The 27,235-nt window shown below is 50.5% G+C and overlaps 1 protein-coding gene across 3 annotated transcripts; it reads right to left on the bottom strand.

Moving 5' to 3' along the window:
- Positions 1–24,460, bottom strand: RBP1 (retinol binding protein 1). 3 transcript variants are annotated; one of them, XM_042955141.1, is made up of 6 exons: positions 24,218–24,460; positions 23,586–23,764; positions 17,517–17,651; positions 5,886–5,958; positions 2,100–2,201; positions 1–244 (listed from the first exon to the last, which is right to left on the bottom strand). In XM_042955141.1, exons 1-5 carry the CDS (start codon positions 24,288–24,290, stop codon positions 2,119–2,121), a joined length of 543 nt encoding a protein of 180 aa, XP_042811075.1. In that variant the 5' UTR covers positions 24,291–24,460; the 3' UTR covers positions 1–244; positions 2,100–2,118. The 3 variants fall into 3 exon arrangements, with proteins under 3 accessions (XP_042811075.1, XP_042811074.1, XP_042811077.1); XM_042955140.1 differs by lacking the exon at positions 5,886–5,958 and having other exon boundaries at positions 24,218–24,454; XM_042955143.1 differs by lacking the exons at positions 5,886–5,958; positions 17,517–17,651 and having other exon boundaries at positions 24,218–24,447.
- Positions 24,461–27,235: the final 2,775 nt, after the last annotated feature.

Genomic DNA, 27,235 nt, shown 5'->3' with positions numbered 1-27,235 from the left:
TTGAGCAGAAATCACTTTTATTGGGATGGCTTCGTTTTAAGGAAAAGAAAAGAGACAAAGCCAAGAGAGAGACTCTGCTAACAGATGCCTAGGAGTGGCTGGACATTTCTGCCCCATGCTGTGCAAAGGAGGGGATCCTGGCCCACACGTCCATGCCACTCATTCTTGGAGATCAAGGTCTGCTCAGGCTTCAGTGCACTTTCTTGAATACTTGCTTGCAGACCACACCCTGCACTCTCATCTCCTGAAACAAAAGCAGATGCTTGTCATTGGCCAGAGCAAAGTCACACTTGGGGCTCAGTGCATACAGGGGCAGGAACTTCAAAAATACTTAGCGCCTGCTGTTTCTCCTCAAGAGTTGGTTCGAACTAACCAATACCTTAGAAAGTCCGTTAAACTGGATCAATGGATGTTGGGCCCTGCTATGACCTAGGCAGGGCTGGCTGGGAAAAAAATGTGGCTCAAAACGGGCCAGCAGGACCCTCTGATACCTCCCCTCCCCCGACTACACTCAAGGAGCCAAAAGGCTTTCAGAACCTCAGTCCTGAGCCCAAGACAGAGTCTGTGCCCAAGCTTGGAAGAAATTGGGCCCAGACACATGGCTTAACCCCCAGAGGATTCAGTAGGTCGCCAAGGCCAAAGCTGCAAACGGTGTGGAAATTCTAAGCTTCAGCTACACATTAGAGTACCTGGGGAGTCTGAAAAAATGCCTGGGTCCCAGGCTAGACCAGTTATATCAGTGTCTTAGTGGGTGGAGCCCTGGAATTGCTATTAGTAAAAGCTCCCAGGTAGTACTCAAATGCAGACCAGAAAGCTCATGCCTTGCTTACAGGACAGCCCCTGCTGAGTGGCCGGGGGGAATGACACACAGAGTGTCACCACACATTCCAAGTTTTGTTTTGTTCTGTCTTGTGTTTTGAAGGAGGCTGGAAATCTGAATATTTATGTGACATCTCCTAATTTTTAAATTGTTCCCTGAAGAAGTGTGAAGCTCCCTGATGGCCAAAGAAAAGAGGTCCAAGCCCTCCCCGCCCCCACCCCACCATTTGCAACCTCTGGCATAGGGCCACAGAACTACTGAGCTGAAAGAGCCAGTGGAGACCACATACCCATCTACCCTCATTGCTCTGCAGTCGAAATAGAGGCCTGGGGAGAAGACAGGCTCAAGGTCAGGCACTGCGTTAGCCTAATGCCTCTGAAAATAATGTCCTTGTGCCTCTTCCCAGCATTCACACGGACTCGGATCTTTGCAGAACTCCTATGTGGTAGGATGGCATTTTGCAGGGGAGGCTTGAGGGAGGAAGGTACTTACTCAAAGGTACCCAGTGAGTCAAGAGTTGAAGAACCCAAGTCACCTGGACCAGGCTCTTTTCTCAGAAGGAAGGTAGCCGGAGAGTTCCAAGGGAAAAGGAGTGATGGGAGGTTTCCTTTTGGAGGACATGTGTTATTTTAGCTCTCCAGATGCTAAGCCCCTTCTTCTGGATTTGTGTGTACTATTCCCAGACAAAGGATGGAGTAGAAATGGCTTTGACCTGAGTTCCCAAGCCAGAGGCCCACACCTAGGCTTCTGAACTGACAAAGGCTTCTCGTCCCCTGACCTAGAGTGTTGAGAAGCTTAAAGAATTCTCCTTGATTCTAGCCTGCAACAGCTTGGCCTGGTGAACACAGACATCATTTGGGAGCAAATTTCAGTTCTTCCGTCTCCTAGCTGTGTAATTTGGATGTGCGCCCCCATGTTCTCATCTCCAGAATAGGACCCCTAATAGCAGCTGGCCCATAGGGCTGCTGAGAGGACAGAGAGAGATTATGGAATGCAAAAGAGCTTAGCTCCATGTCTGATGCTTAGCAAACGCACCTCTGTTCCTCATGTCTCTGACTGGACAGCTGAGTCAGCCTAGACCTTGAAAACTCGGGGCTCAGTGTTTAAAATCACTCAAAGGTCTTCTTCAGGCCCTTGGAAGAGAAGTTTCAGAGCAGAACCAAGGCCCAGCCACAGAGTATTTTTCCAAGGTCCACTGGACCTCAACAGTGATTATAGTCTCTGGACCCTGTTCTGCGCACCCCCCCCCCCGCCCCCACCCCACACACCAGCAACCTACCAGGTGCAGCTCGTCACCCTCAATCCATTGGGTCCAGCCGCGTCCCTCCTTTTCCCCCTTCTGCACACACTCGAGCTTGTCCCCGTCCCAGCTCACCGTGGTCTGCCAAGCAAAGGAACAGGGTTGTCAGTCCTGAGCAAGCAGCCCCAACCTTGTTTACCCAGGGTGTGCTCAAGTCAATTTCATTACAGAACATTTGCAGCCTAACTCCGTCCACCATGTGTCTTATTACAACATGTAAATCAGTTTTATTTTATTTAATTATATTATTTTTTAACATTTATTTATTTTTTAGAGAGAGAGAGAGAGGGGCAGAATGCGAGCAGGGGAGGCGTAGACAGAGAGGGAGACACAGAATCCGAAGCAGGCTCCAGGCTCTGAGCTGTCAGCACAGACCCCATGCAGGGCTTGAACTCATAAACTCTGAGATCATGACCCAAGCCAAAGTCAGAAGCTTAAGCGCCTGAGACATCCAGGCATCCCTATTTTATTATTTGTTTAAGTATTTCTTTATTTCTGAGAGAGAAGAGTATGTGTGTGCGAGCAGGTTAGGGGTAGAGAGAGGAGAGAGAGAATCCCAAGCAGACTCTATATTGTCAGTACAGGGCCCGACGTGAGGCTTGACCTCACAACAGTGAGCTGACCTGAGCTGAAATCAAGAGTAGGGAGCTTGACCTACTGAACCACCCAGATGTCCCCTGGAAATCAGTTTTAACATTTACAAAAACTTCCCTAAATTTCACTTAAAGGGGTACTTAGGAGAGAAAAGGTCATCAGGGTGGGGCTCTCAGAGCTGGGGTTGAGTAGGGGGCTGGGAAAGGAGGAGGGGCTTCAGAGGGCTGAGTGCACCCCAGGTGGGCAGGGAGAGGCTACTGTGCAGGTGCAGTGGGCATTTCCCGTATTTGCAGCTACCCACCTCCCCTTGAACAGCCTTTCCATATGTGGCAATTGCACATTATGAGCCCTGCCTCCTCACTGCTGCAGTTAAGACTCCATTTGCCCCTTGTTCACTGTGTGGCTCTAGGCAGGTCCACCCTGTCACTGGGTGCCTGTGCTCCTATCTGTCATAGGAAGGGGCCAGAGGCCATTCACTCGCCGGCCTTGGTTTTACAGAGGCAAGTTTCTAGGATTCATGTGTTCCCGGCCACGTTCAGCTGTTCAGCTGATAGATAGTCAGCAACAGCCTGATAAGGATTTAGGAGAGAAGAAGTCTGGGAAATGAGTATGGAGTGAGTGGGGCCACTCACTGGGCAGTGGGGACTACCTCCTCCTCCAAACCCCTCAGCTCCCTCCAGGGCTCACTGATGACTGCTGCCCTCTGCTGTTAGGGTGAAGCCTGCAAGGCAACACAGGCACAGGGTGACAGGTGGAGCCAGTTGTGTGCAGGAGTAAATCAGACCTCTGGTCCTGGAACCTGTTTCCAGAGGGAGACGGAGGTCAGGAGGACTTGGGGTGGGGACGTTCCTTTCTGGGGTCTAGAGATCACTCGGGGCACATGTCCAGCCAAAGAGAAGCTCCCACCTTCAAATGAGAACATAATGAAGTGGATGTCTGATGAGGTGTGTCATGGGCTTAATGACTCAAGCCACAAGACAAGATGCCCATTCACTGGGCACCCTGTCCATGCCGGGCTTACGAAGGGAAGTGGGGACTGAGAAATCAGACATTCCTCGACTTCAAGGAGCTCGTAAGAGTACTTGGCTTCCCCATCAACTTAACTTCTCTTTGTGTGTTTATCCTGAAGTCTACTCTGTATATTAAAGGCTCCAGACTCAACCTGAGGCTAAGAAAAGATCGCTGGTCCCCAGTTACGCTATACACACTTCTGCCTTTGCCAGATACGTTAGAGTCAATAAGCATATTCAGGCCCTCCGTGCTGGAAAATACAAGAAATGCTCAAAGAAGAACATGGTAATAAAAAGAATACCTGTAATCTTGCCTCCTCAGAGGTAATTACTCTAACATTTTGGTGTGTTTATGTCCAGTATTTTGCTCTATGAATGCATATATATATATTTCTGTTTTTAAAAAAATTAGGATTGCATCATTTATGGTTTTGGGCCCTAGTCTCTTCATTTAATGGAAGCAATTTTCCACTTCAATAAATAGTCCGCATAAGCATTATTTTAATTGTTACATAATATTAAGGAAATAGCTACATAATTTGTGGCACCCTGCAGAAAATGAAAATGAGGGGCTCTTTTAAAAAAATGTTAGGAATTTTAAGATGGTGGCAGACGAGCATTAAACCAAGCGAGGGGCCCTTCTGTGCCTTGTGACCTGTGTGACTGCACTTGGTCACAGGACCACGGAGCTAAGCCTGCTAGTATTACATCATATCCACACACTATCATTTAGTCCATTCTGTGTTCTTGGACATTTAAGTTATTTATTATTCTGTGCTATTATAAGTAAGACTGCCTGGAATAACCCAGTTTTGAACACATCAATTTCTTGGAGTACGTTTACAGAAGAATTGTAGCATTAAAGAGTATGCATATTTTTAAGACTTTTGATAACTACTGCCAGCTTGAGCCCCAGAAAGCTCACACCTGTTTACCGTCCAACATCAACGTCAGGGCACGAGCTTGAAAGAGATGTTCATTAATGGTAAGGCAGGCTTTGCTCCTGAACTAACATGTTACCCTTTCCAGATCATTTGACATCTTTTAATGGGGACCAGTTGGATACAAATAATAAAATACCTTAGCAAAAGAATGATGGATAGCAGAATTTCAGGCATCATGAGAGATGGAGGGATAGAGGGAGAGGGCAGAAGGATCTTTGGGCATAGAGAACCCTTTCTCAGAGCCCTACAATCAAGCCCATTAAAGGGAAGGATCCCTAACACACAAATGCTATGGCAGTTTCCAAAGGAGACACTTCCTCAACCCCAAATTCCTGTTGTCTCTGACCCCGGGTAAGTTGGACAGAACAGAGACTATTCTTGTCTGTACTGGATGTATACAGGGGAGGCTGAGCTCAGAGATGTTAAGGCAGTTTCTCAGGGTCACTCAGCTAAGAAGGAAAGAATCTGGGCTGGAACATGAGGCTTGCAGGACTCTGTGACCCCCGTGTTTCCCAGCCTAGGGCAGGGCATCCAGCAGGTGTCTGCTAGAGTCTCTGGGGGCTGCACATACACACAGGCATTGTGCTCAGACTCTGAGAAGCTCCAGGAGAACACCCTTCAGTTCAGTCCAAACATTGTTGGGTGTGGGTGCTGAGAGCCAGAGACGGGTCCTAAAGAGATCACCGCTGAGAAGGTCAGATGGAAAAGTACCAGGCGGTTCCAGCCTGGTGTGGCTGGCGCTGGCGTTAGGGGAAACCCAGAGGCTGCAGTGCCTGGGAGGGCTCCTCATTCTCACAGGAAACATAAACTAGTTTTTGTTTTTAAGCGGCAAGGCATGCCAAACACAGTGCGTTAAGGACAAGCAGGCCAGTGCCGTAAAAGCTATCCTGGAGTTAAGGAGAGGGTGGGAACAGGGCTGGGGGACTAGACGGGGCCACAGCGCCAGGCTAAAAACTGGGACTGTGACCTGGAGCATGTTTCCAATGCCTGCCAGGGCCGCCTGCACCCGCAACGCAGCCCGCTGGCTCTGATCTCCTGGGTGGAACCCGTCGGCTGGGGAAGAAGCCGAGCTGTCCTCCAGGCTAAAAAGGGCAGGAAGCTCAGCCATCATGTACACAGGGCTCCTGGTACCTGCCCCCTCCCACCGCCCACCCTCCACCTGCATCAGGTGGACCCAGTACTGTCAGCGATGAACACGTGCCTAGGAGTCAACAGACCTGGGATCTCAGTCTCTAGCCGTGAGGAATGACTGGGCAATGAGAGTAACCTCCTGAGCTTCAGTGCCCTCATCTGCAAAAGAGGGATTAATGGATCACATATTCACACCCTTGTGAAGTCCCCTCCTGCACAGACTCTGGGCTTGGCTTTGTGACTCGCTTTGGCCCACGGGACATTAGCAAGCACGAAGCATGCAGAGCTTTTATAAGCGCTTGTACGCCGGGGGCTTGGTCTTTCAGAACCCTCCCTCGTGGGAACCAAGTTGCCACGCTCTGAGGATGGCCAGGCTATCCTGGGGAGAGAGACCACGTGGAAAACCCTGGAGGACAAGAGAGAGGTTACCGCAGGAGAACTGAGGCACCCCAACTGAGCCTTCAGCTAAACATGCAGTCACATGGAACTCAAGAATTGTCCAATTGACCCACAGAATCAGGAGAATAAATGGTTGTCATCTTAAGTTATTAGGTTCAGGGCAGCTTGTTATGTGGCATTAGCTAACCAGAAGACCTACTTCACCAGGTTGTGCTGAGGATGAGAGAAAATGTACGTAAAATGCACAGGGCTGGCATAGGAGGCCCAAATAATAGTCATCAAGACCTCCAGAGTTTAGACAGGGATGGGATTTGCTTGTCCAAGCTGGACAATAACTAAAAGTCTTTTCTTTTAAGTTGGAAGTTTGTGAAGCCATGATGGATAGGCTGTTCATCATGGCTAAACGTTTCAGAAGCTCCTTCCCTTCCTGGAGACTTGGACCCAGGAGGAGACCTTGCAGGGGCTGCTTGCTGAGCTGGGCACCCAGGAGCACTGGGATGTCCACTGCCCTAAAACTTAATTGGTTTTTGTTCAAGCTGAAGATTTGGAGACTCCCCACTCACGGCAGTGATGGCTCCAAAACGGTGATTTAGTTCTCCTGCTTGGCTAGCTCATGTTCACTTTTGGTGGGAATGGATTTTTCTATTTAAGCTTTGTATCCTATGGGAATAAACCAGCCTTTCCCTAGAGGGCCAGATTTGTCCTAAGAACAGAAAAGAGGGGTGAGGAGTCAGGGAGGAGGATGGTCACCGAAGAACAGGAGAGGAGAAATAAAGAAGTAATGTTGGAAGGGGACTGGGTAACAAACAATGGTCACTTGTTTTCTTGTGATAACTCCTGATGACAATCTTCCCCAGGACCTAAGAACTCATCCTGTGACATCCTCTGTGGTAAGAGCCAACCACCTTTGCTAGACCAGGAGCAGTGAAATCTGGGACAAGGATTTGGCTTGCCCTGTGAATGCCGTGTCTGAAAGGGTCTTTAAGAGGTCATCCAACGCAGGTTCCCAGCTCAGGCACTCTCTACTGCTTAATCCCTTTAGCCAGGGTCTAATGGGGGAATTTCAGGCAAGAGAATATTCCTGATGCTTTCCAAGTGGCATGGGAAGGCAGGTGCCTGTGGGGGCTGAGGTGGACACGATACAAACCACAGAGATAGGCAGTGTTGTCTGTACCCCCACTGTGGGCTCTGGGACTCCACCTTGGAAACGAAGGGGAAATCCGGCCACCTTCAATTTCTCTCCTCACTGCACGGACCACCTGCAAGTCTGCAAAAGGGCTGGAGTCCAGGGCAGCTGGTTGTAAAGTGAAGCCAGTCCAGTAACTTTTCTATTAAAAACAAATAACCTCTAACACTTTGGCTCTGTCAGCAGCTTTCCCAGAAAGACATGCACCAACAGATGAATGAAGACAGCTTTGCATCACTATGACAAGGGACTGTCACTTCAAAAGCCATTATCCAGCTCCCCTGACCACTTAGAAACCCCAGCTGGCACAGCTGCATGGGGACCAGTGACACAGAAAACCCGGCTTCAGCAGGCAGCCTGAGGAAGCATGTCCCAGGGGTGCCGAGGCCCCCCTTGCCCTGTGCAGGTGACCTATACTGGGAGTGACAGACTATTCACACTAAATGGACCCATCTCTTGTCAGTGACCTGGCCTGGTCCACAAACAGTGGGATTCATCTTGCCTCCCAAGAATTGTGACATTTGTTAAAGCTCCCACATGCCCCAAACACCCATTCCAACAAGCAGGGGGAGGATGGGTCACTGACCCCTCCACACTTGCCCACACAGCTCGAGGAAGCCCTGTACTTACGGACCCACCTCCCAGAGGCACCTGGGACTGCATCTTACTGTCTCTGTGGTTCCAGAGCCAGGTCAGAAGGGAGGTCTTGTTCATAGTGCTTCTTTCTGCAAAGGTCAGAGCCAGGATTGACCCAGATCTGACTCCAAAGCCTGTGCTCTTTAAATTCTGGAGGGGGTGGGGGATTGAAAAACCAGACAGTGACTAGACACTTCCTGTACATGATGTGAATTGCTAAAAGCTGCAAATTGGCCATTGCTCCTGGAGTCTGAAGTATGCTTCACCCTTTGAGGGTTCCTGGGACAATAAGACAGTTCACAGCCTCTGGTGCCTGTGTTAAATAAGTAAGTGGATGAGAAAAGTCAGGAAAGGTAAGAGGGAGCCTGTCAAATGCCAGGTACTTCCATATTTCACTTGACTTTCAAGCTCTAGAGCTGATAAAAATTAGACTTAGTCAGGTAACCAGACTATGTCTCGTGGGGGTTATGGGCTGGGCCATCACCTGGACCCAGTTCTTTCTAGTGGAAAAGTCCAGTAGCTGCCCACGAGGCTCGGCCCGGTGAGCAGTGTGCTCACTCTCTTCTGATCCACTCCTAGGAGGCTGGTAATTATCTAAAATCAGCACATTCAGGGGAAAAGCCAATTCTCTCTAAAAGCAGATTAAAACTAAATTAATAAGGCCTTAACATGTGAACGAGTAATCAGAGACACAAAAGCTGTTATGAGCAACTACTATAAACCAGTAAAGCCACAACAAGGCCTCTGTGGGCATGAAAGAATGCGATTCTAATGCCATGAAGGAGCTAACCGCAAATGATAACACAACTCTTAGGACAAACAAAATGATAAAATATTATGGTTAATCTTGACGTGTCATTTTTAAAATTCCTTAAACATTCTGGAAAGCACCCAGGATCAATTTTAAAATAAGAAGCCCTCAGAGAGCACAAGGCCCCATGAGGCCAAGGTTCTGGATGGGGAGGAGGGAAATGGGGCTGGAGAAAGTCACAGGGCTCATGAGAAACTGTGCTCAGCCAATACAGGGACCCAGCACTGAGTGCCCCAATCTAGGGGCCCTAAGGCTGGGCTGGACCCAAGCTATGCCACAGAGCAGCTCAGCCTAAGGGGAAGGCAGATATGTAAACTGGCATTGACACCACTGGTGTTCTGAGTTGGGGTGGGTGGTGGGTACCCAGCCCAGTGAAGGGACAGGGAAGGCTTTCTGGTGGAAGTAATAGCACCACTGTCATTGTCACCGTCACCATCATTACTCTAAGAATATGTGCTGAATATTCACTATGCACTGGGCAGGGCAGGGTATTAAATACAGCCTGGGTCGTATCTTCCTGGAGCACTTCTCCCATTTTACAGATGTGGAGACTGAGCCTTTCAGGTCACCCAGCCACGAAGTGGGGAGATGAGATGTGAGTCTCACTGGACTAGAGTCCATGTTTTTGCCTACTGTGCCCTGCAGTTACCTGATCTAAGCTGATCTTCGAATGAGCAGTAGGATTCTCCAGCGTGGTTCTGTGCAAGGAAACATCCGGCAATCGTGCGCTCGACACCTGCACACTAGCCTTGGGTACTGGAAACAGAGGCAGGTGAGGCGAGCATCCTACTCTCAAGAGCAGACAGACTATTAGAGAAGAAGACAAGCAGAGAATTCCAACAGGATGGCAAGTGCTGAGTTGAGGCAGGTGATGGTAGTTGCAGAAGTGGGAAGGCATCTCATCAGTCTCTGGAATGGGGACAGAGATCTATCAGGGAAGGCTTCCTGGAGGGGATAATCACTGCTGGAATTAATGCTGGAATTGACACCAGAAAACACCACGGGAGTTAGTTAAGAAGCAGAAGTTGGAAAAGAAGAACGAGGGAATCCCAAACAGAGGAACAGCCTGGACAGATGCAGGGAGGCCGGAGGCTGCATGAGTGAGGCTTCTAAATGAGCTTTGCCCAGCTGGACTCTCTTGGCATGACCCTCCCCAAGGATCCTGACCCTGCTCCTCCAAGCCCAGAATTTACTGGGGAGAGGACTCAGCCTCTCTTTTCCCTCACTTTACATCTTGGCGGCTCCAACCAGCCAGACCTGAGCAACGGACAGTCCGGATGTTTGCTTATCTGGCAGGCAGAGCCAGCCTGCTACTTGAGCCAGGGCAGGGAATCAGCTTGTTATCAAGTCCACAGGGCGGGTGTGGAGGGGGGGGGGGGCTGTTGGGAGGTGGCAGGGGAGGATGTACAGTAAAGGAGGGGCCATCCTGCCAGAGTGCTCGGAGGGACTCTGAAGGGCAGAGTCCACCAGACCCTCGTCACTGCCACAAGAGCCTCTGGTTTCTACTTCTTATCTCTCAAGGCGAACAGAAGCACACAGCTCCCAGAAGATAAGAGATGCTAGCTCAGTAGCTGAAGAGGAGTCAGCAGGTCGGGATCTCTCGACTGAGAGCTCTTTGGGGTCTGGGATCCTTTTAGTCACTGCATGATACCAAGCCCCACCACAGAATCTAAGGCAGGGAAAATGCATATCACCATTTGCTGAATGAACGAACAAATGGCAGAAAAACATTGTAGGGGTACTCTTGCAATGAGCACATTTTTATTTTCAGATAATGCAGCCGTTTTCCAAAGATGAGCCGTACAGAACTGCGTTAGCCGTTGTGTGACACTGGCCTGAAATGCTGAGTCCTAGAGCACTTAGCCATCATGCCCAGGGCCACACAAGCCAGGAAGAGTGCCAGTCATGGTTTCAACCCCCTTCTGCCCAACTCGGAACCCGCAGCCTGCTCTCTGTTACCCCATGAGCGTCTTGCCGCCATGGATGCTCTTGCTGCCAAACAGTACCCGGTAGGCTATAGGCCGGCTTGCCTGCCTGATCTGGGCATTTGCGGGGGTGGGGGGTTGGGGGGGGCCTGGTGACAGTCTTGGAGAGATGCAGGCCCGAGCCCCAATCCATCCCTACCTAGCAGGGAGACCCTGAGCAACGTGCCCCACCTTTTGAGCCTCCATTTCTTCATCTGCAAAGTGGGGCTGAATGTCCTGCCGCAGAACAAGAGCATCAGGATGAAATGAACCAAGGGGTTGCACGGACCCATTCAGTGCTGGACACAGCAAACCCTCCATAAGCAGTAGCTCCCTCTGCCATTGGCTTTGCCCAGCCTGTTCTCTCCGGCTGTGGACAGGCACGCACCCTTGCAGGCCAGCCTGCGTGAGGTAGCTCTGCCAGCTCTTCTCTGGGTGGCCGGGTCACCCACACACATGTCACCACCTCTAGAATTTGTCTTCTGGAGAACACAGGTTACACGATGAAAGAATTAACAGTAACAGCTCATACTGATGGAGGTGACGATTACAGGCTTTCCCTCATCTAATCCTCACTGCGGAGTAGTAGGGATCCCTTACTTTATAATTATCCCCATTTCACAGACAAGCAGAGGCATGGGGAGGTTAAATAACTTGTTTCATGCCCAGTTGGCAAGTGGCATAGATGAGACTCCAAAGACGATGGTCTGGCTCCAGAGGTGAACCGGTTATGACTCAGCCAGGTTCTGCCGCAGAGAGAGCTGGGTACGTGGACAGCCTCCACCGTTGAGAATGAGATGCAAACCAGACCCCCACTCCTCTGCACCTGACAATTCCATCCATGACCCCGCTACCTCACTGGGGACACTGCATTTGACATTTCAAAAGCCTCACAGAGAAATTATTCCAGAGTTGTGACCCTTAACATAACAAGGATGCCACCTCTCTCTGGTAGCAATCTGGACTCAAGACTGCCAGGATCCCAATTTGGGCTCCACCAGCTCTCTCCGCTCAGACAAGCAATATTGGTGCCGGCTTTCATTTTCTTCACATAGAATAGAGGAAGAATTTTGGCATCTTCATTACAGAATCGTGAGGCTTAAAAGAATTAATGCATGGAGGGACACCTAGGTGGCTAAGTCGGTTAAGCGTCGACTCTTGATTTTGGCTCAGGCCGTAATCTCATGGTTGGCTGAGTTCGAGCCCTGCGTTGGGCTCTGTGCTGACAGCACGGAGCCTGCTTGGGATTCTCTCTCTCCCTCTCCCTCTTCACCTCCCCTGCTTTCTCTCTTTCTCTCTCTCAAAATAAATAAAAAACATTAAAAAAAAAAAAAAAGAACTAATACATGGAAAGTGTCTAGAATCCCTGGCACATGGGAAATACTCAACAAACACTAGCTATTATCAAGTGCCAAATGGATCTTGCAGTGATATGATCTACCAGTTATATTGCTTGAAGTTCTATTATTTTTACGTAACACTCATATGACAAACACACTGGAGCCTTCTGTGCTAGGCACTGGACATGCAAAGTGTGGGTTCCACTGTCTAGAATCTCAAATCGATTAATAAGTGTCACAGGTGCCCTGGGAGCAATGGCTGCAGAGAGTGACAGTGAAGCAAAAGGAAAGGATGAATGGGGTGGGATGAGGAGTCAGGACAAGGTTGGTGGAAAAGTCAAGCTCGGGCTGGTCTTCACCAATGGGTAATTATTCTTCCAAGGGAGAAATAAGGGGACTTATCCCAAGGAAGTGAACAGAGAGATGCCAAGGAGGAGGGCAAGTGAAGGTGCCTGCAAATGGTGGGATGGGGCCAAGGATATGAGGTGGGTAGGGACTGGAGCTGGAGCCATGTCCTGAAAAACCCAAGGCACCTCTGGCCTTTGCCTGCCAACCCTGGGGAGCTCCTGGGCAGTTGAGCCAGGGAGTGATACAATAAGATTCCCATTTTAGAATGTGAACGATAGGGTGAAGAGTTGAGGATGGCGGAAGGGAGATCAGTGTGAAGAAGTAACTCATGGTAAGAATATCCAATGGAATAAAGGCAGTCTCTTCAGCAAGTGGTGCTAGGGAAACTGGACAGCAACATGCAGAAGAATGGACCCGGACCACTTTCTTACACCATACACAAAAATAAACTCAAAATGGATGAAGGACCTGAACGTAAGACAGGAAGTCATCAAAATCGCAGAGGAGAAAGCAGACAAAACCTCTTTGACCTCGGCGACAGCAACCTCTTACTCAACATGTCTCTGGAGGCAGGGGAAACAAAGGCAAAAATGAACTATTGAGACCTCATCAAAATAAAAAGCTTCTGCACAGAGAAACAATCACCAAAACTAAAAGGCAGCCAATAGAATGGGAGAAGATATTTGCAAATGACATATCAGATAAAGAGTTAGTATCTAAAATCTATAAACAACTTACCAAACTCAACACCTCCCCCCCCCCAAAAAAAACCCCAAATAATTCAGTGAAGAAATGGGCAAAAGACATGAATAGACACTTTTCCAAAGAAGACATTCAGATGGCCAACAGACACATGAAAAAATGCTCAACATCACTTATCAGGGAAATATAAATCAAAACCACAGTAAGATACCACCTCATACCAGTCAGAATGGCTAAAATTAACAACTCGGGCAACAACAGATGTTCGCGAGGATGTGAAGAAAGGTGAACTCTTTTGCACTGCTGATGGGAATGCAAACTGGTGCAGCCACTGGGGAAAACAGTACGGAGGTCCCTCAAAAGTTAAAAATAGAACTACCCTACAGCCCAGCAATTGCACTAGTAGGTATTTATCCAAGGGATACAGGTGTGCTGTTTCAAAGGGACACATGCACTCCAATGTTTATAGCAGCACTATCAACAATAGCCAAAGTATGGAAAGAGCCCAAGTGTCCATCAACGATGAATGGATAAAGATGTGGTATACACACACACACACACACACACACACACACACACACACACTGAAGTATTACTCAGCAATCAAAAATAATGAAATCTTGCCATCTGCACCAACATGGGTGGAACTAGAGGGTATTATGCTAAGCGCAATTAGAGAAAGACAAATATCATAAGACTTCATATGTGGAATGAAGTGGAATTTAAGATATAAAACAGATGAAAATAAGGAAAGGGAAGCAAAAATAATATAAAAACAGGGAGGGGGACAAAACATAAGAGACTCTTAAATACACAGAACAAACTGAGGGTTGCTGGAGGGGTTGGGGATGGGGGCATGGGCTAAATGGGTAAGGGACATTAAGGAGGGCACTTGTTGGGATGAGCACTGGGTGTTATACATAAGGAACGAACCACTGGAATCTATTCCTAAAATCATTATTGCACTATATGCTAACTAACCTGGATATAAATTAAAAAATAAAAATAAATTTATAAAATGAAAAAAAAAAGAATTCTTGGAAAGTGCGGAGCCTATTGCACAGGAGTAAGCATAAGAGATGTTAATAATTATTGTTATTATTACAGGCAAGAGATATTCAGAGAAGTGGGGATGGGGGAAGGGGAAAGAGATGCTAAGAAGCAGAATCTACCGAACTTGTTGACTTGTTGCCCATAAACACTTTCCATTTATCTTCACGGTGATCATTTACATGGCAATGCAGTGATCTGTGGAATCAAAAAGCCACAGTTACTCAAACCACCTGTGGTTATGTGGCACTTAGGAACACCAGCAGGAGGTGGCCAGTTCTGCAAACCAACAGAGTCTGGAGTCAGAGAGGTGTGAAGTTGAATCCCAAGGCTATGGTTAACCAGCGATGTGACACAGGACCTGAGGGTCCCTGTCTGTAAAACGGGAGTAGCACCTCCTCTCCGGGACTGTTGGAGGATTAAATAATATATGTAAAGTGCAAGGACAGAGCCGGCCACACAGAAGCCCCCAGATGGTGGCTGTGCTTATATGTAGGTTGGGGAGGGTTATTAACCACACAGCTACAAACAAATACCTTTGGACAAATTGATGTGGCTTTCCTTTGAATGATTTTCTTGGAGTGTAATCACATAAGTGGGATCTCAGAGCCAAAGAGTGAGATGATGTTTCTGACTCACTGCACACTGTCAGACAGGATTTCCCCAGCCCCTCATTTCCTGCATGCAGAGCCAGGTATGTTGTGAGGACGGGTAAGGGTGGGTTTTGCAGCCTGGGTTCTCCTCCATCTCTACCCTCACACCTTTCATGCCCATCTTGTTCATACAGTTCTTCCCCAGAGTCTCCTCTGCTGTCCTTGGCCCCTCAGGTCAGGAAAGAAAGAAGCGGCGGGGGGGGGGGGGGGGGGGGGGGGTGGAGGAAGGACAGACTCACCAATCACCCTGTATTAAAGACAACCAGCCCTCTAAGGTATTTGCTGGTTAAAGGAAACACCTAGAAAAGGCTTGGGATATTTAACCAAAATAAATGTGCTCTAACGTTGGAATTTCAGGCATCATAACGGAGACCTGGAGTTTTCGTTTGGAGGACAAGGGGTGGTGTGTATGTGTACGTGTATGTGTGTGTGTATGCACGCATGCTCTAGCACAGATCAATTTGTGCAACACAGATGAGCCACACCAATGCTTCCCAGGGACGAAGCCATCGTGACTCAGGCACAGAGCTGGTTGGCAGAGTTTTCAGCCAACTCCAAGTCAAATACGAGTAAGTCCTCAAGCCCACGTGAGAGGTTACAATAGGACCTGAGCTGCAGGGCTGGTTACACGAGAAGCTTCCCACGGGGCCAAGGGGACCGGAAGGCAGTCATCAGCTTACAGCCTCCGGATGCCAGGAGGGGAGGGCAGAGGGGGTTTCCTGCTCACTCAGGTCTTCTGGATCCAGGCCTGGCGACCGCTTCAACCAAGAGAATATGGCAAAGTATCGCTATGTGACTTTGGAGGCGAGGCAGATCACAACACTGTCATATCCTTTTGCCTCGTGCTCTCAGCCCTCTCACTCTCGGGGCCCAGCTGCCGTGTCCTGAGGAAGCTCAAGCAGCCAGGAGACAGTGCGTGTGAGGGGCCACACGGAACGTGGGTCTTCCAGCTCCCTGCAGACAGGACATGCCGTGGGGACCACCCACCCCCCCTTTGCCCAAATTGCAGACTCGTGAACAAAATAAACAGCTGCTATTGCTTAGAGTTTTGGAGCACTGGGTTTTGGAGTGGTTTGTTACACAGCAATAGAAAAATGAAATAACTCATCACCATACATAACTGTCACAATAATCTCATCAGTGCTATGACCCCCGGCTCATTTTTATAGATGACAGATAAAGTACCTTCGCCAAGGAAACACAGCTGGAAGGTGGGTCCCAGATTCAAATCCGGATCCACCTCGAGGCCAAAGCTCCTAAGTGCTCTGTCGTAGCCCGTCCTTGTTCACACACACACTACTGGGGTCTTTTACCCGGGGGCTCAGTTGCAGACCATCATGGGTCGCTGCCAGTTTGGTGTCCCCAGGCAGACTCCATCCGCAGGGACTGGACTGCACGTCTCCACTTTCATCCAGCCCCCAGAACTAGGCAGCCGGGGCCCCGGCGCAGGCTTGTTACACTGAATCATGACCAGCACATCACAGGATCCTGGGCGCGGGCCAGGCTGCTTCCTCATTTTTCTTTCTCAGGAGTTACCAAAAGCCCAGTCTTTGAACCAGCAGCATCAGCAGCATCTGGGAGCTCATTAGAAAAACATGTTCTTGGGCTCCACGGCAGACCTTCTGATTTTGGAAACTTAGGGGGGTGGGCCACTCAAGTTTGAGAACTCCTGCTCTAACTATTGATGTGGTTCTTTAACCCATGATCTGTGGGCTCTGTCTGAGGATGTCTTTAGTGACAGGAAACTGGTTCACACAGCCTCAGGGGGAAGAAAGGGAATGCCCCGGCTGGCTCAAGTACACCGAAAGTCTTGGAGATGTGCTGGTGTCAGGGGCGCCAGCAAATCCCCAGTGTTGCAGCTTCTCTCTCTAATTTCTGCTTCTCTGCTGGCCTCATCTTTGCCTTCTGTTGGATTGCTCCACACGGCCATGGGAGATGGCATCCCACCAGCTTATGAACTTTAGAAGGACTAGAACACAGCTCTCCGCCAGCGTCCCTAAATTAAACCCCGGGAAAAGTGAGATGAGGCAATCCCGTGACAGGTCACGGGACACGGTCATCACCCTGGTTTAAGGTGCCCAACCCATGAGAGACAGTGTACCATGACGTGCAGCTCCATTAGACCCTATGAGGTGAGTAAGGGAATACCTCCCACCAGAAGAGGAGGTGTTTCTTTGGGTGGGTGGGGAGAGCAATGTCGGTCAGAAAAACAAACAGCAGTAACTCCCCCAACCAACACCAGGCCACCGTCAACGATTATGCTTTGCCTCTAGTCTAAGGCATCACAAGGGCTTTTGGTCCCTTATTGCACACAGTGTTGTGGCTTCACAAGGCACTGTCCCCTGTGCTATCTCCATGGTCCTCTGAATTTGCCTTGTGAGACAGCAATCATGATGCCCATTTTGCAGATGTGAAGACAGAGGCAGTGTGTCCAGTCATTTAAGGTCACTGTCAGTTGGGTAACGGAGGATTCAAGCCCAGATGTCGGCCTCTAGGACTAGCACTGCTGTCCACACCCCCATGCCTTGTCAGTACTGTGCGCTCACCTCCAGCCTGCGATGGGCTCACAATAAGGACCTGAGGTGCGGGCCCTCCGCAGAGCTCCGAGGGAGACCTTGTAATACAGACCTTTATAAATAGACCAGTTAGAATCCTTCCTCTGCCACCAGCTGGCTGGGACCTGGGGTCAAAAAGGTTCTTCACCTCTCTGAGCCTCAGATTCTCATCCGCAAAATGGGCATAACGACACATAGAGAACTGCATCTGTTGTGGAGACCAAAAGAGAAAAGTGCTAAAATCATTCGGTGCAGGCATGGTGCTTGGTAAAGACTTAGGGCTTGTTATTTTTCTTTGTTCCTGCCTAACAAAAAACAAAACCTAACACAACAGTGTGATTCTTGAAAGCTACTTTGTGCATTTTATTTGGGTTGCTTAAATTCTTCTTTTTGTAATCCTCAAAAGCATGCTGCTGACACCGATTTCAAAGGTCGGAGAACTTTAGCTAAGACATGAAAGAGACTCCGTGTTTCCATTCTGGAAAGGACCCAGCAGAGGGCTGGGGGCCTGATCTGTGGCCCTCGGAAGGTTCCCCAGTCTGAGGGCGTTCACAGCTCTGTGGTCCAGGGAGTTAATTGTGCCATTGGCATTGTGTTCTTTAAAATATGAACCAGAAAAAAACCCATTAATGAGACAAGAACAGGATCAGAGAGCTGGCAAGAGTTTAAACCAAAGTGTTAACAGCAGTTTCGTGGATTTCATGTATTACCATATATAATTGGATGGATGGATGGATGGAAGGAAGGAAGAAAGGAAGGAAGGAAGGGAGGAAGGAAGGGAGGAAGTCAGGGTAGGAAGGGAAGGAAACACAGATGGTTAAAAGAGAGAATTCAGAAAATCTATAAGCACGGACATGGAAAGATGCCTAAGAAGCAGCACTGAGTGAGAAAACAAGGAGCCAAGGACTGGATTTCTTTCCTTCCTTTTTTTTTTTTTTTTTTTTTAAACTGATCAATAGATAGACAGCTTCTATATTCGAGGAAGATTTCCGACAGATCCACCAGAAACGGGAGCGGTGATACCCTCTGGGAGGTGGGAATGAGGCCAAGTAGGGGAAGGGGCCCTTTCCTTTGCAGTCCACTCTCTCCTTCACTATTTGAACTTTCTTTTTCCTTTTACAATAAAAACAAAGAAAGCAACAGAGGGGTGGAGGGCCGCAAGCCGGAAGGCAGGCTCTGCAGAAGGGGTCATCCTGAGTTCACAGCTGGAGCTGAGGGAGAAGCCTCAGCCTGGGCAAGAGGCACCAGACTCCCAAATGAACAAAGGTGCCCCCTCCAGGGAAAACTGGCCCCAGTGTCCGAGGTGGGATGACAAAGGGCCCTTCTGCCACCACTGCGCAGAGCCGGGCTCATGGCTGTGATTCCGACCCAGGCTATCTTCTGCCACAAAAGCTGCTCATGCTGGGGACAGCTGGGAACAAAGAAGTCCATCATTCTTCATTCCAAGGGATTCCCTGGCCTGAGGGGGGAACACTATCTGGGGTTGAGGAGAGCCCTCCTCCTGCAAGCCCTCCCACCCTGCCAAAGCTACCTGTGCTGGATTTAATACGTGATATTGGCTTCAAACTGGGCCCGAGATTTGCTTTTAATGGATAAAGGCATGCAGGCGGCAGCGGAGAAAAGCTAAGCCCAGTCTTCACACATTTCCGCCAAAATGACAGTCCCTGCTGCCTTCAGGTCACATAAAATCTGAATAGGACAGACTGGAAATGTGAGCTGAGTGATCCCAGGCCACACAAATCTGCATCCTCCACCTCTCAGTCTGGGGACAGACTGCTGAGCCATTCCAGGTGGCTCTGGGCCATTCCAGGTGGCTCTGGGCCTGGATGGCAATGTCTCCGGGGGTCAGATGATGGACCAAACCAGCTGGTGGCCCGGGGCCCTCTGCAGCTGACTGTATGGTTTCCCAGTGTCTCCAGAGATGCACGGACACAGAGATGTTTCTTTCCTCCAGAGCAGGGGTTCTCGAACTTCAGCCGCATCAGAGCCATGTGGCGCACAAACCGAGCCCCAAGCCACCGGCCCCACCCAGACTTTCTGATTCCATAGGCCAACAGCGCGGCCGGAGAATTTGTGTTTCTAACAAGTTTGTGCGCTCCTGTGGCTGGTGTCTGCTTCAGGACACTTTAAAGAACTCTACTTTAAAGAACCCACAGTGCAAACAAAGACAAAGGGCTCCTTGATCCTGGACTTCAGGTTAACAGAGCAGGGTGAGGCCTGGGCAGTGTCCCATCTAAAGGGACAGCTCTGACAATGCCCCAGGGGTCCACACAGCACAGGAAGAAATGGGCAGCCAGTGTTTTCAGCCATCTTGATTTTGTTGGTAAGAACAGGCAGAAATATGGATTTTTCTATGAAATCTTACAATCTTTGGCAACTGGCTCTGAAAATTTTCAAACACTGTGCAGGCCAAACAAAAACACATCTGCAGGCCAGATTTCACCCTCTGGCTGCTGTGCTAGAGCACACATAATGTTCCCATACAAAGAGGCAGAATCGGAGGTCTCTGAGCCAGCAAGCCCCTGGGCCCTTAGGGAAGGATGTCAGTCTGACCAAACCTCTCCCTGCAAGGGGTCCCTGCAGCCTGTCAGGGTCACACGCAGACTCCCTACTGGGTCCTCATCACTCCTGTCTTCCCCAGTCACATCTGGCACTCTGGTATTTGTGGACTACACGTCTCCCACCTCCCAGGCCCTCTTACAACCAGGCCTTTTTGGACTCCTAGGCCTTCACACACACGGCTCCCTCTGTCCAGAATGCACTTTTCCCATCTCTGCATATGCCCTAATGCTTACTTGTCTTCCAAGGCCCCCCTCAACCAGGCAACTTCGCTGACCACTGCTCCCTCACCCCTCTACACTGTGTTCCTCAGCTCACTGTACTGCCATCACTGAAAAAAAAATGGCCTGGGTGTTCCAGAAGGCCTTGCTGCTTCTGTGTCTCCAGGGCTGAGCCCAGAGGCCAAGGTGGGACAGGTCTGAAGTAGCATTTACCAACTTCTGTTCTCTTGGCCTTGGCCTTCCTCTTGTCCCCTTTCTGCTTGCCTGGCTATTTCCTGTCTATCCTTCAAGCCACAGTTCAGACTACTTCCTGTGAGAACCTTCCCTGACCTCCCAGATCCAGGGGCGGGGGGTGCCTCTCTGGCTGTCCTGCCCCCACCCACATGCTATCACAGGATGTCTGGCTTCCCCCACTGCCCTGAGCTCTATGAGGGCAGGAATCTTGTGCAATTCGTCTCAGTAACACAGGGGTTGCAAAGATATGGGTAAGCACCATAAAATGCTTGTCGGACCAAGAAAGGAATGAACAAAACAGATGAACAATCCCAGGTGAGAAATGAGACCCTTGTGATGTGCTGGGAAGGAAATGTTAGAATCCAGCCAACTTGGTGCCGAGAACAGATTGGCCTCTTCCTGGCCACTGCTCCCGGCTGGTGGGTGCCGGAGTGTGTAGAGCAGAAGGGGCAGCGGTAAAAGTTAGCTTTGGCAACTGCCTGGCCCAAGACCCCAGGGGGACTTGGAGACCTCAGCCCCTGCGGCCTCTTGGCAGGCAGCTCCTCTGGCCCTTGCAAGCCTCAGGTTGGACAGTCGCTACAATTCGATTATCCTCCGCCCTCCCCTGGCTATGCTCTTCACCGTAGGCTTCCATCCAGCTGGCAGCCAGAGAAGGACTTCTCTGCAATGCAAAGGGTCAAGGGAAGGCCGGAGCAGAGAGGCCGTCCACCCCCCCAATAGCACCAAGGTGAGTGAGTGCCATACACTTGGGAGAGGGGCGCCCGGAGTCCTGGGACAGCAAAGGTGACCATGAATCTTAGTCCAATGTCATTAGTTTGCCCAGCTGCTGGGCTCCCTGATCTGCTCACCTGGGTTGTCCTGATGTCCTAATGCTGAGTTGAGAAAAGGAGGAGGCCATGTGCCCCTTCCTTTGTGTTTGAAACCTTCGCTTCTTCTACCCCTTTCCTCTTGGGTAGAAGCCACCTCCTCCAGAAGTCCTTCTGGGTTCCCCTCCTCTAGGTGCTTCCCTTTGTCACCACTAATCACACTATGTTCTCTCTGTGTGTCTGTCTTCACCACAAAGACTGTGAGTTCCTGGCACATCAGGGATTGCGACACCCTCCTCCACGTCCCTGTGCCTGGGGCCGTGATTAGTGTCTGAGGAACACGGTAGGTGCTGTGTAGTGGTTAATGGCAGGGACTCTGGAGCTGACAGACCAAATTCAAACCCTCCCTCGGCTACTTACTTAACCTCCCCAACGTCACACAACAAGAAATCTTGCCTCAGTTTTCTTATCTGTGAAATGGGGTTGAAAGCAGTATTGTGAAGATTGGGTTAAAATAAAATGGGAATAGTACGTGGTAACAGTATGTGGTGCACAGTAAGCACTCAACAAGCACTGGCTAGTATTACCAGGTGATCAACATACGTCTCACGCAGTAATGGATGAGGGAGGGAAAGCAAGATGGAAGGCAATTAGCCAAGTAAGTACAAGCGGGCACATTCCAGAGGCTGCAGTGACCTAAAACAAACAGAGATGTCTGATGTGCTCTGTGAGTACCCTAAGAGTGAGCTGGGGACAAGAGGTGTCCTTAAGTTCCATCCAGCAGGCCAGGGAACAGATCGTGGACAGTAATCTGGAAGGCAGAGCCCTCACCTTACCAAGGCAGACCCTGCTGCCGGTCTCCTTTCCCACTGCGAGCCTCTCTGAGGATTAAGAGGCCCTGGGCCTTCTTAAGGCACAACTGACATGTTCCTACACCAGTATCGGCCTCTCCAAGGACACTCCCTGCTGGCTACCCCCTCTTCTGCCATCACTCCAAACAGCAGACTCAGACATCAACTCCTGACTACCTTCGGATGAATCAACAAGCTGGGGGTGAGTAGTCCAGGCCTGGGATTCCACACTCTGGCACCTTCAACCACAGCCCCAGCAAACCTCTGCCATCTGGCTTCTGCAAAGGTGACCGGCAGACAGGGGCCTGGCAGGGAGCAGAAGGGTGAGCTTCAAAGTGCAAAGGCCTAGGGTTCAAATCCCATCTCTTACAAGTCTCTTCCCCTATTGGAGCCTCAGTCATTGTATATTATGGGGTCATGGATCTCTCCCTCATTGGGCTATGGTGTAAAATAATGGTGTGGTGCAGGGCACACAGCAGACCCTCAGTAAATGTTGGGAGGGGGAAGGGAGATGGGGGGGGGGGCGCTCCGTCAACAAGCAAAGCAGGTCCCTGGGGGTGAGCATACAATACTAGCTCTGGACCCAAGACTGAAAGGGATGCTGGGAGCACCCAGACCTTCCAGTGACCCAAGAATGTTGATAGAGACTTGGGGCTGACCTTCTAGAATTTCCTGTGGAAACGCTAATTGGGGTCTCTGGGTCATCAGCTTCCCACCCTTGGGGATAGGCTGCTCACTTCCCTCCCCCTCCTGCAGGAATGCTTCCTCTAGCCTGGGCCACCATGGCAATGACCTACTGAGTAGGGGTTGGCTGCAAGGTTCAAAGGAAGCTCAGCAGGCAGTGGAATATAGGGTGGGGAAGGGGAGGGCCAGGAGCCAAATCCCAGCTCGGGACAAGGTGGGGCAGGTCAGAGGCTTTAGGGAGATCACGATATCCCCTGCTTCCTAGAATGGCTTCATGCTAGGCTATACAGGAAGTTTTACACTTCAAAAGAGTTCCCTGTGTTTCTTTCCTCCTTTCCTTCAGCCTTCCTCCACCTGGCCCTAGTACAGGCAGAGGAGAAGAGAATCAACAGACTTGCCTAGAATTCCAGCCCAGCCCCTCCCTAGCTACTCTGGGCATGTTACTCATCTCTTTGAGACTGTTTCCTCATCTGTAAAATGGTTATACTCCTACCACCCTCATAGGTTGTCGTGAGGATTAGATAAAGTCAAATGTATGAAACATCTGGCTCAGTGCCCGGACACAACAGAGACTCAACAATCTGCAGCTTTCATATCCATCACTATCCTGTTTAGGCACAGGGGGATGCTTGTGGATAAGTGGGTGCTGCCTACCTTGAGGGCTGGGAGTATGAAGATCCTTGGTCCCTAAGAACATAAGGGCCCTCGCCTCCCTCCCAAAGGAAGTAGTCCAGACTTCGGTCAGGCCCCCTGGGCAGGAGATGCCCTGGTGTATGCAAATCCTCACCATGCACTTGCGGTCATCTATGCCCGTCAGATCCTCCTCAAACTCCTTCCCAACCTGGAAGTCCATGATATAGTTCCTGAAAGTGCTCAGCGTGCGGATGATCATATGGTCGCCGTCCTGCACAATCTCTTTGTCTGGCTTCAGCAAGTTGGCAATTTTGCGCAAGGCCACGTTGACATCTGAAGGGGATGAGGGGGTAGAGGGGACAGAGAATTGGCAGGAAAATTCAGATAACTGTCTCCACGGTAGCGGGGTCCCAGGAGCCGGCTCCTCCCCGGGGCAGCACCATTGGGGTTTCCTGTCCGCTTAGCGCTGTCTCAGCCAGCAACCGGTTCTGCGCATTCTTTTTTTTTGCAACAAAGTTTTCTGGCCTTATGCTGACCCTATACCAACAAAACCTAGCAAACTAGACCCAGCTTTCCTAATGAAGTTACCCAAGTCTAGAGACAACTATCAGATGTTTACCACCAATTAGTCCTAACAACCCCCACCCTCCAAGTTGGCGGCCGAAGCCCTTTCGCTGGCCGGCGCACGGGGCGGCGGCTGGCCCAGGCAGAGGCAGGCGGGCCCTCGGGAGGGCTCTGCGGGGCCCAGCCCTCGTCCCCGAGCGGCCGGCCGGGGCAGCAACTTACCGAGAGCGCGCAGGTACTCCTCGAAATTCTCGTTGGCCAACATCTTCCAGTACCCGGTGAAGTCGACCGGCATTTCGGGGGCTACTGGGGCGGGACGGCCACGGAGCAGTCAGGCGCAGCGGCTACCGACGCGGTCGGGGTGGTGGGCGGCCCGGAAATGTGCGCCCGCCGGGGGCAGGGGGCTCCGAGGGGCGGCGACAGCTGGATTCCAGGCGCGCACAAAGCCCGCGGGAGGAGCCCTCGCAGCCGTCGCTCCGCCCCCTTCGCGGGGGCGGGGCGGGGGCAGGGGGCGTCGGAGGGCCAGGTTTGTCTCTGGCCTGCGGCCACCTTCATTCAGTGACCTGAAGGTCACTTCCAGATGGAGGAGGAGATGGGGGTGAGGAGGGGGGAGGTGCTTTAGTGGCTTCAAGTCTGGTTCCTGAGGGATTCCTTCCAACGCCTTGAACGTCTCACATTCAGCAGCCACTTAAGGGTTAACAAACAGTCTCGGAGGGTTTGCCGGAGTGATTAGGAAAGGAGCTGGTCACTGATCTTTGCTCCTGGCCAGTCGGGCTGGTGAGCGGCCAGGGTCAGAAAAGCTGGGGAGTTGCATTCTGGGCGAGAAAAGTGGGCACATTTCCACATCCCTCCCCCAAATAAAAGCAAGGTTGATGTTGTTTAAAGTTAAGTATGGCTGAAAAGGCCCTCTGGGTGGTTACGATACAAAGAGAAGTTTGAGATCCCCTGCTTTATGCAAATGTAAGCAATGATCAATATACTGTTGATTTTTTGCCTCCCTTTTCATCTAATGGCAGCGAAGTATTCCGTAGTGTTCTTCTCACTGTGCTTTTTTTCCAGTTAATATATTCCAGAGACCTTTCTACTTCTATACATAGAAAATGTCATTCTTTGGCGGGATATTCCATTGTTTATCTAGCTTGCCCACCACCGATGGACATTTATTTTGTTTCCAATCCTTTGCTCTTAGAAACAGTTCCACAGTGAAGATCTTTGATCACATTTCATTTCCCACCGGGTGGGTATGTCAAAGTGCTTTAAAACCTCTGCCTTTGCCAGTAAAGAGATGACATAATCGTGTGGGTTGACTTTTTGACCTTCCATTAAAGACTAAGTATCTCTTATAAATTGCTTCTTGCACAAATCAAAGCCTGGGTGACAGCAGGTACATTCTCTTCCTCCCCTAGCACTGCCATGGCTTTCCCCTCCCCCACTCCCCCCTCCCACCCCCCAACCCCCCCCCCCCCCCCCCCCCCCCCCCCCCCCCCCCCCCCCCCCCCCCCCCCCCCGCCCCAGCCTGGGGCTCATGCTAGTCCTTGCCTCAGACTGCATCTTGCTGAGTTGGGAAAAAAATGCCTCTTCCTCAGAATAGGGGCCGTTTCATCGCAGGGAGTGCCTTGGATTTTAAGCCCCTCTTACCCAGCTTGCTCCACACCAGGATTTCCCATCCATGGTACTGTTGCCATTTGGGGCCATATAATTCTCTGTTGGGAGTGGTGGTAGGTTGTCCTATGGATTGAAGGATTTTTAGCAGCATTCCTGGCTTCTACCCACTAGATTCCCCCAACCAAAAGGATGTCTCCAGACATCGCCAAGTGCCTGGGAGAGGGGTGCAGAATCACACTGCTCTAGACAGCCGTGCCCCTATCAGGTCGGTTTCCCATCTCATCTCACCTGGCTCTGGGACCCTCAGGCCATCAGTTGTTCACCCTGATCCTGACTCTGCGTCCCTCCCTAGCCAGCTCAGGGCTCATCTCGGTGGACAGCCAGGACACCCTGTCCCAGCCCTGCCCAACCTGAAGGTGCAAGAAGAAACCCCTGTGGCTCAGTCAGATGGATGGGTGGATCCTGGCATGGACTGGGTTCTCTGTGGCATCTACTCAGGGCCAGCCATGACCCTGGGCTTCCTTGTCAGCTTGACTCACCAGAACCGGGAATCAGCCAAAGGCTTAAGCAGTAAACTGGCCATTTCTTGGTTACCTGAAACTAATTTAAACCCTTCTTCCCGCTCCTCTGAGCCATCCAGCTCGGCCAGCCAGATTTCTCACCTATTGCAACCTTCATCCTTTGTGCTAAGTCTCCCTTTGTGCTGAGATGGTGTATGCCAAATGCTCAGCACAGTGCCTGGCACATGGCAGTGCCTGGCCCAGTCTGTTCTGGCCCTTTGCCATGCCCAGAGCAGTCCTTTCATGCTCTAGGCAGAGGCATGCCCTCCTCACCTGTCTGGTCCTCTTCTGTTCATCCTAAAGAACCAACATCTGGCCACTCCTCCCTCCTCTGGCCATCTTACACGTTTCCTGCCTACCTGACCTTACTCTTCTGAGCTGGCCAGCTGGGCACTTAATTCAGCCTGGTTGTGCTGCCTTTGTCCTCCCGGGGGTCAGTAGACTCTTGCCCTTCTAGATCTCCTCCCAGGAGGGCTCTCCCAAGTGTGTCCCCTGCTGGCTGTGCTGTTGCAGCTGGGGGTTGGTTGTAAGGGTAGGCTTTAAAGGCTGAGTGCTTGGTTTGAAGGTGAATGTGTTACTGTCCAGCTGAGTGCCCCTGGGTAAGTTGCTTCTCCCTTCTGTACCTCAGTTCCCACATCTGTAAAATGGGGACACTCTGACTACCTACCTCTTAAGGAGGTGAGAAGCAAAGGAGACAAATATAAAGGGCATGGCACAGAGTATTCCTCCAGACATACTGCTATTTGAGCCAGAGAGAGGGGGCCTTATGAGTGAGGGAGAAGGCAAGGGAGAAAACGTGCTGACCTGTGTTCCCTTCTGGGGCCTTAAGGTCAGTCTAATGAATTGAAATGAAAAGTACTCCGTGGGTGTCATGGAATCATTAGGTATCATCACAGTTATCCTTCTTCAGCCCCCTGTCATGGTTGATTTAATGCATTATTCAGTATTTTTTGGAGTTTGTTTTTGTCTGAGATGCTGTCACTTGGGATGTGTAGAGCAAAGAGAGTAACAGTGTATAAAGAACGGTGGGGGGGGGGGGGTTGTGTGGAGTTGGCAATCAGTGAGGGCTCCCTGG

Source organism: Panthera leo, chromosome C2, assembly GCF_018350215.1.
Source record: "Panthera leo isolate Ple1 chromosome C2, P.leo_Ple1_pat1.1, whole genome shotgun sequence".
Taxonomy (NCBI): Eukaryota; Metazoa; Chordata; class Mammalia; order Carnivora; family Felidae; genus Panthera; species Panthera leo.
This window is presented reverse-complemented; position numbering and strand designations above follow the sequence as displayed.